The following is an 8,871-nucleotide window of genomic DNA, read 5'->3' on the forward strand; positions in this document are numbered from 1 at the left end:
AAAATTTAGTCACAGTCTAACGGGAAGAGGTGCTTTAGCTCAAAAGGAGAGAAGCGAGCCAGGGGTCTGCTGGAAACCCCAGTCCGTACACTCCATACATCTCACAGCATCCCAGAACCATGCTGGTTTATTTCTGAAGGTCTCTCCTAGACAGCTGCTGCTCAAGCACAGCCCACTGCATTTCTGGAACAGATTCAGAAGCACAACATCCTATCTTAATTCTTCTCCCTCCTCTCAACGCGGCATTCACTTGAGCATCTCGGAACTGCTGATCTCAGACACAAAGTTGTCACTGGTGTTGAAGGGGAGGGTGTTCCACAAATGAGCATCACTGCCTTGGTTTACTTCACGTCTTCACCGAATCTCTGGAGGGGGCTGGATATAGACAGGGTAGGACGGGGAGAGAGATGAGCCACAGAAGCGATCTGAACTATCTGAAGGAGGGAGAAGAGGCAGAGCAGGTCTGACTCTGCAAGATCTCCGTTTCTGTGCCCCGAGGGATTTCCACCCCCAGAACTGGCTCTCCGCTAGCTGCAAGAAGGGAGTCCCTGGGCCACATAAAGCCAGGCTGGTTGCAGAGCGTCACACGGCAGACACCAGCGAGGCCCTCCAATCAGGGCCGGCGTTTTGCAGATCTCCCTGCTCGTCCCGCAAGCCCTATCTCCATCAGCAGCCAGAATCACCTGCTGCCGAAACGCCCGCCAAGACAAGGGCTTGCCGTACCGTCCCCTCCTGTCGGGGCTGACGAGGGGATGAGCACTTGAGAGACCATTGAACCGCTCCTCGCTGCCACCGTGCTTCCCGCGGCAGGGCGCTGCGGGCCGCGCGCCCCCACCCCCGCTGCAGCACCGGGGGGAGCACGGAAAGCGGTAGGAATAAACAACCCCAGGTGCCCGCAGACGCGAAGCCGCTTCGGCTTCCTCCAGCCCCCCCGGGAAATCACGGCCAGCATAACAGACCCCCCCCGCCCGCCACGGGCACGGTTCGCCCCCCGTAACGACCCGCACCGCACCGGGGAGCGCCCCCCCACCCCCCCCACCCCGCTCCCCCGGCCGCGCCGCGGCGCCGCGGCGCCCCCTGGCGGCCGCGGGGCGCCGTGCCACGTACCCAGCGCCTCAGGAGACGGAGCGGCGGCGGGGGCCGGTGGGGCCGGTGGTGCCGGTGGTGGTGCAGGGCATGCCGCGGCCGCGGGCATGTCGCGCCCCTCGGTGCCCGGGCTCAGGGGAGGCCTCCGCGCCGCTGGCCGCACGCGTGATCCCCGCCGCAGCCTGCGAGAGACATCGCATCCCGGGAGGGCAGCTAGGGGGACAGGGGGACAGGCAAAGAGGGGCTGGGGGGGGGGGAGACGGGGACGGGACAACGGGGGGGAGAAGAGGAAACGGTGAAAAGCCGTTAGTCCGGTTGCGGATTTGACGGGGGGGAGGGGGGGGGGGGGGAGTCTTTCTCCATCTCATGCGGCACGTGAACCGAAATGAAGTGACTAGACTCAAAAGTTCCCTCCCCTTCACTTAGGAAAGAGCTTAAATTTATTTCTAAGAGCGGCGCCCGTGAGCCCCCAGCCGTCCGGGAAACGTCCCTCAGCCTATCCAGGTCAGGAAAATCCTGGGCTCCCAACTGCCCGTTTGCTTCCAAGAGAAACGCACGGGGTTGAGCTCTAAGGGAAGAGGCGTCCGACCTGGAAAGAGCAGCTAGAAGCAAACTAATTCACATGATCAAGGGCAGGAGTCCTCTCGACAGGTTCAAAACAAGCTTAAGCTGGGAAACAGCTAAATCGGTGTGGGATAAAGCTCTTTTTGATCTTGTAAGGGAACCGATTCATTCCCAATTTACCCTCAGCAAACCCGGGGAGACACATTCCAGCAGATCCCTCCACGACAAGCTCGGACCGCTTTGATTTTTCACTCGCTATTGCCAGCAAATATGCAAAAGCAGACTTCCTCAAGCAGCCCCAGTTAAATGTAGGACGCTGGCGCGTCAGGCGAAGGCAACCGGCATTCCCCGACCGGTCCTCGGTGCTGACTGGAAGGAAACTAAGAGCCAAGCACCGAACGGCGAGAGCCGGCAGCGCTGCCGTCCCTGCGCGGCCCCCGCTGCCGCCGAGCCCCTTCCCGACTGCTGGGCGCGTACGAGTGCTCGCCAGAAAGGCAATACTTACTGCATTCTCCCTCCCCATAGTTCCAGTCTAAAGATCCTCAAAGTCATTTCGGTAGATTCCTTTGCAAACAACGAAGTGGAAAATAGGTCCCTTAATGCCTGGATTTCATCCTGCAACTTGTTCCCACCGCAGTAAATACAAGCCCGGCAGCTCTTTAGGGCTTGAAATCCCGCAGGATCAAGTTTTAGCACAGCCGTTGCGACTGAGATTTGCTCTTTACTTTTGGCAGGAGGCATTTACGTGTCTTCATCTTTTGTTTCTTCTTCTTATTATTTTCCTCTCCCCCCCTCCCCCCTTTTTTGGTTGTCTCTTTTGTTTTCTTTTTCTTTTTCTTTTTCTTTTTTTTTTCTTTTTTTTTCTTTTTTTTTTTTTGCTGTTTAAAGGGCAATTGCGATACCGCTGCAGCAGTTCCCCAGGACGGCAGCCTCGGAGCCCCCGCGCTCCTCTCGGCTCCTTGGAAGCGGCGGGGACTGGCAGCGCCGGTTCCTGAAGGGGCGGCGGGATCCACCCGGCTGCCGCCGCGCGGGGGAGGGAGGGGGGGGGACGGGGACGGGACCGCCTGCTCGCCGCTCCGCACCGCACCGCGCCGCTCCGCACCGCTCCGCTCCGCACCGCTCCGCTCCGCCGCCCCCGGCACCGCCGCCCTTGCAGGGGCGAAGCGTCACGGGCGCCTGGGCGAACCCAGGCGAATGGCGGCTACTTCGAAGGCTGCCCCCTCCGCTTCGGCTTCCCCCAGCGAATGAGTCAGAGCCGGGCGATCGGGGGAGGGGGGCGCAGATCTGGGGCAACGGTGGAAACGCCACGTTCGGGGCAGAAGAGCGGCGAACTCGAGCGCTCTTCCCAGGCTGACAGCCCCAGCGAAAGGCGGGCAGCCCGGCAGAGCCCCAGAGCGTTCTCCTTCCCCTTCAGGCAGGGGCTGTCGACCAGAAACCCCTGCCGTGGGGCTCCGGGGAACGAGCGCGCAACAGCAGCCTCCACACTAAAAAGCAGCCCTAAAAGCTCCAGGCCGCGGCCGGACATCGCAAACACGCTCTGTAGAAGTCGGCTCCATCTGGGTACCCCCTGCTCCATCCCCCATCTCAAAGCGTCGTGCCCGTCCCTCCACCGCCCGCTCCCCCGGCCCGGCCCTGGGGTCAGAGCCAGCCGGCTGCCGAGCAGCTCTTTCCTCCTCGCCCGGACCACGCACCGCCGCTCCCCGCCCGCACCGCGCACCCCCGCACCTCCGCCCTCGCTCCATTGCTCCCCTGCTTGCCCCTTTCCACCACCCTGCTCCAGCTGCCACAACTCATTTGGTTTTGCACGAGTGAATACAGCGGCTAACTACCGCATAGGTAGTGGCTTCTTTTGTGCTCCGTCCTTCACAGTCCAACGTGTTTCTACGCCGAATACTTCAGCGTAAGGCCAACTCACGCATTTTGACAGACCCACTCAACGGGGCACCTATACCAGAGGAAACCTTTGGGTTCAAATAGGATAGTGCCAAGCGTCCGCTCGCTGAAGTTTGCTTTTCCCCACATTAAGGCACAGAATACCTAGAACTCGCTCCCAAAGACGTTTAACAGTGCATCAGTTTTACTGCTCTTGACAGTCTCTTCGCAAAATTCTCCAGTAGGTCTATGCCTTTTTATTTTTTTCTCTCCTTTGAAAGACCTCATCTCCTAACTTATTTAGGAGATTACTTTCTTAGACATTGCATTAGTCTTTCTAAGCGAAGCACTTAAGCAGCTACAACTGTGCTTTTTATATTATTTTTTTTAAGTTTGATGCTTTAATGCATCTTTGCATTTCACCCTTGATGCACGCTTTTCTCCTGTAAATATTACAGCAGTGTTTGTCACGGTTACTGGAGATGAGGTTGCATCTTCATCCTCGTGTAAGGGTTATCTCAGTGTTATCATTCAGCAGATTTACTGAAACAGCAGCAAAACCAGGGATTCAAGATCCTCAAACGCAAGTGAAATTCACAATGGCGAAAAAAAATGTGGTTCTAACATTAGCATATATTTAACATATTAAAAGTGACATGGTGTCTGTCTTTGGAAAATACTTAGTACACAATATGGTGTGTACAATACATTTAATTTAATGGTGTGAAAGACCAATACAAGAAACAGACAAGTTTTCCAACGTCAACAGAGCTATATGATTTTCATTAATCTAAATTTAGACATATTTTAGCATTACTTCAAATATTTTTCCTCAATTACTCTTGTAAAAGTTTGTGAAATATCACATTACAGCTTGGTTCAAATTAATTTACAAATTAGAATTTAAATAACACATACTAGTTTGCCCAAACACATTGGGACCAATCTTGGCAGTACATATGCAGTCTTCCCAAAAGCCTCACTGAATTCAAGCAGATTACTGCCTACAGAGTTGAGAAAATGCTGCAAAATTAGACTGCTATTTTAATAGACATCCGTAGTACATTTCTAGGTGTAGTTGCACCGTTTAATTCAACATTAAAGAGAAGAGCTGCAAACATGGTAAGAAAACAGCTTCACTCAGCAGAAACAAGAAAACAAAATTTGCATTTAAGTGTCTTTAACTTACCCTTGTAATTTGTGTGTAAAAGGGGAACACTCACTTCAAAAGCAGTGTAACAAACACTAACATCCCTGCACTTGGGAGATTAAGTTACAAATGTAGTGTTTTCGCGGAGAACATTTATTCTGAGAGGCAGATGGATTGATACGTAAGCAATTGCCTTCTCCACACAAACAGCTGCGCACTTATCTAAAAGAAGTTACAACATAACTTCAAGAAGTTTGGAATCCCGCACTTCCGAGGATATTTTCCACCTGGGGTTTCCCTACCTCCTGCCTGCTACGTAAACCTGTATTTAAAGGTCAGAAACTTTCTTCTTACTCAGTCCCTTCCAATGGAACATTAAATCACAAAAAAAGGCTTCCTTTTTCTGAAAATTACCTGTTGCAGAGTACACTTTTCAACAGAAACAAGCAGCCAAATTACCAGGTACAAGAAATGTTTCCAAAGGAGGCAAAGGAGGTAGTGGGGTCTAATGGTCTGGCACAAGGCGGATTTCTGTCTCCGCTGCTGACTCATTAGTGACACTGCGTCTGTTACTTTCTCTCCATTTGCTTTACTGTACCAGCTGCAAAATGCTTACCTCACATGTTAGACAGCTAAATTAAAAGACAGATTTAAGCCCCGGATTCAGGAAAACAGCTCCATCATTTTCCTCTTGCTCTTAGAGCAGTGTTAAGTAAGGTAAGTACAATAACCCTTTCTAAAAAGAATTTGTTCTCATGCAATGACACCAAAGTTAGCCAAGAAAAGTACTTCAACACATTAGGTACCAAATTATTGCCACTTTATTTTCAATAGACGTAGTCTTTGTTGAAAAAGTTTAAGCCATGATTCAAGAGATGTCTAAAAGAAATTGCAGATCTATTCAGTAATCCTTGCTGTAACAGAAACACCATTACACAAGACTTCCTATGTTTTATGAAACAAAATGGTAACGAGAGATTACAGGTAACTGGCTGGCTTAAGGGAGAGTGGCTTACTTAGAATTCGTTCCAACTTTAAACGTGTTTCTAGTTCCAGCAATAAACTCCTCTTACCTTTAGGGAATATTGCTATAACCAGTAACAATATATTTACATGCATCTCATCTGCCACAAATACCCGAATTTCATCTACCCTGTAAAAACTCTCCAGCAAGAATCGAAAGCGACATTGATGCAGAGTCGGTTTTCAGGACCGCACAGGATCAAGTCTGAAATGAAACCACTTGACTCAACAAAAACTTAATGCATAGCAAACAAGGATACAGTAACATAAACTTACTCTTGGGGAGCAACAAAGTTACCTACGTGCTAAATAAACCCGAAGTAAAAAATGGGAATTGTTTTCAAACTTACTAAAACGTTTGGTCACAGATGGCCCTCTTATTGAAAACTGGCTTAGCTCCTCATTTGGCAGTGTCCTTTCTTGCACAATTTACCAAGCCATGCATGAAATGATGGCCTTAAGCTACATTCAGTTTTGCAAAGGACATGAGCTGGCTGCCTGGGAAAAAAAAAAAAAGGAGGCAGCATCACTGAATGGAGCTTGAGGCTGTTAGAGCACTCTAGCTTCTCTGCAAACAACCCCCAGCAGGGAAGGAACACCCCAGGGACAGTTCAGCCAGAGTTCCTCCTTCCCACCTCACCTCTAATTATCAGAATTATTCGAGATTCACCAGGATCGTGTCTTTGCCTCTTTTGTAATCAATTTCCCATATCAAATCAATCTTTTGCTTTATTTCCAAACTCTGCTACACAGTTCCCAAGAAGAATTCTCTTTCTCTCAGAAATCACCGAATTAGTCAAATCTAATTCTTAGGGTCAAGCCAGAATTTCACCATGAACTCTGTACTTTTTAATTAAAGCTGCTCTATTAACAAAGAAATCTGTGTCACAGCAATGCGATCCTGTGCAGACTGTCAGTAACAATCCCATTACACAGCCAACCACCCGCACAAGGTCTGGGCTTCAGGGAATTGAATCAGGTGTAAATACCTCATTTAAGACTGCTTCTCTTCTTCCCTCCTTGTTCTCCTCCCAATCAGAAATTGTGAAATACCAGTATATTTCTAATAAAATCTTCTAGGAACACCCAAGAAAAAAAACCTGACCACTGCATAGCCAGTACAGCTTGTTCATTAATACCTAGAACAGGAGAGGAGCAGTCAAAAATTGCCATTATTTATTTAGGGCCAAAACATGATTTCCTAATCCTCACTGAATTCAGTAGAAGTGACAAGCCTTTATGAATCAGAATTTTTTAAAATACTATTTTAAGTCTTCTTTTCACTCACCCCCGGAACCATATAAATCTGTCTCTTCTGTATCTATTTCTGGACAGCGTGATGGGCCTCCTAGCCAAATGGTTACTAGCTTGTATTAGTCTATCTAAAGGATGCTCAGATTCTTGAAGTGTATAATGACAGGAGTAGTTTTGCTCTTGCCTTACATGGAACATTCTCTGTGTCTCCACATTCAAGACTGTCCATGTTTATACAGATTCTATACACCTTAAAAAGCCCCTATGTATATAGCTGATGTATATTTTCAAAAGTTTTACCAAAAATTAAGTCAGAGATTACTATCATTCTGATCTTTTAAGCCTAGCCCCTTGAATAAGTACGCATGTTAGGTATTCAAGGGGCTGGACAGACTTATTAGGTTTGAAAATATTAATCAGAAAAAAATCTTATGAATCTTGAAGACAGGTGGGCTACTAGTCTTACCAAAATTAGTATTACTTGTAAAACAAAGTTTTATGAAATATCCTGAAGTTATTTCACTTAAAATTTGATTCAGCGCAAAGAAAATCACCGCTTATGACTGATGAGAGACAGCAGCGACCTCTTACACATTGTTCATTGGTGGTATTTGTTTGCTAAAAGAAAGCTGTACCGAGTGGGAAGCACCAAGATGCCTACACTGCATCTGCTTCTCAGTGCTTCACTAAGCAAATTTTTACTCAGAGAGTTGAGACTTTTCTAGATCCAGAAACTCAAGTTTAGTAAAGGTCAATGGAAGCTTCTTATCAACACAAAGTTACCTCAGCTCTTGCTGGAAGATATTTTTAAGATGAGTAGTATTTTGCTCCTTGCATCCAACCTGTTTCTCAACTGTAGGCACTATCTCTATTAAAACTAGGTGCTAAAGGCTTATGAGACATCTGAGCCAGTAGGAATAGATCCAAGATAGAAAAATTCCCCTTGGACTTAAATTACAGTTCTACATGATGAGTCAGGGCCTTCTGTTACCTATTTCTGCCATACATGTTACATGGATTTTGTTCATACACAGGAATGCTATAGAGCCACTTGAGTATTAGTTTTCTTTAAAGTGCAATTGTCATGGTTCTTCTAGGTTCTGTATTTAGTCTGCTCTTGCTCCAGTCTAAGTAACCCCATTCCTTGCTTCCTACAGAAACAAAGTCTCTTGCTTTTCCCTGCCCAAGGAGAATTCTAGGCTGCTGTACTCTCTACACCAACTGTCATTATTAGTAGATCTAATTAGTTTCGTTCTATTCCATTTTCAAACCTTGCATGGCTTAATCTCACTGGTGGGAACAATGAATAAGACAAGGGGGCTTTAAATAAAATAACATGTTTAAATACATTTGTATCCTACCTAAAATGCAGGTTTAGCTTACCCAGATGACCACATTTCTAGGAACTGATATTCAAATCAATTATTCCTATAGTTCTGGAATCTTCCCCAAGAAAAGAAAATGCTATTTCACCTACCTCTAAATTTTTGTTTGACTGACAGTAGGTTTTAAGCCTGAAAGAACTGGCTTCTACTTCTTATGACAGGAGAGGTCAAGCTGGATGGAAGAAGGAAGGATTCGATGAATTTTTTCAGGTTGCTAGAACTACAGGATTTGTCTGCTCTCTTGCCTACCTGCAAGATAACTCCTATGGAATTAACCCTTAGGAGAAGACATGGCTTTTGCTTCTGGTGGTTTCCATACTGCCAAAAGTTACAGGTTTAAATAGGCCTTTTCCCAGAAAAGTTACTGTTGACAATTCTATTCTTTCCTCCTCCCCTGCCCTAAGGGGATGGAAAAAAAAATTCATTCCTGTATGAATTCTGCAAAGAGAGGTCAAGGACTGTACAGGCTCATTTCTAGCTTTTATACATCATTACTTCTAAATCTCAAAGGTCACACGATTGCTTTAAACACTTGAC

General features: G+C 47.5%; 1 protein-coding gene across 4 annotated transcripts in view; it reads right to left on the reverse strand.

The window, feature by feature from the left end:
• Window positions 1–2,436, reverse strand: part of GRIN2A (glutamate ionotropic receptor NMDA type subunit 2A) — a 196,837-nt gene extending 194,401 nt beyond the window's left edge. For 3 of the 4 annotated variants that reach the window (XM_049835519.1, XM_049835518.1, XM_049835516.1), the window contains exon 1: window positions 2,156–2,436. In XM_049835519.1, the coding sequence (XP_049691476.1) occupies window positions 2,156–2,173 (18 nt within the window). In that variant the 5' untranslated portion in view covers window positions 2,174–2,436. Of the gene's footprint in view, window positions 1–1,107; window positions 1,331–2,155 lie in introns of all 4 variants that reach the window. The other variant, XM_049835517.1, reaches the window with a different exon arrangement.
• Between the last annotated feature and the right edge of the window lie 6,435 nt (window positions 2,437–8,871).

The sequence above is a fragment of the Accipiter gentilis genome, chromosome 33 (genome assembly GCF_929443795.1).
Source record: "Accipiter gentilis chromosome 33, bAccGen1.1, whole genome shotgun sequence".
Classification (NCBI taxonomy): domain Eukaryota; kingdom Metazoa; phylum Chordata; class Aves; order Accipitriformes; family Accipitridae; genus Astur; species Astur gentilis.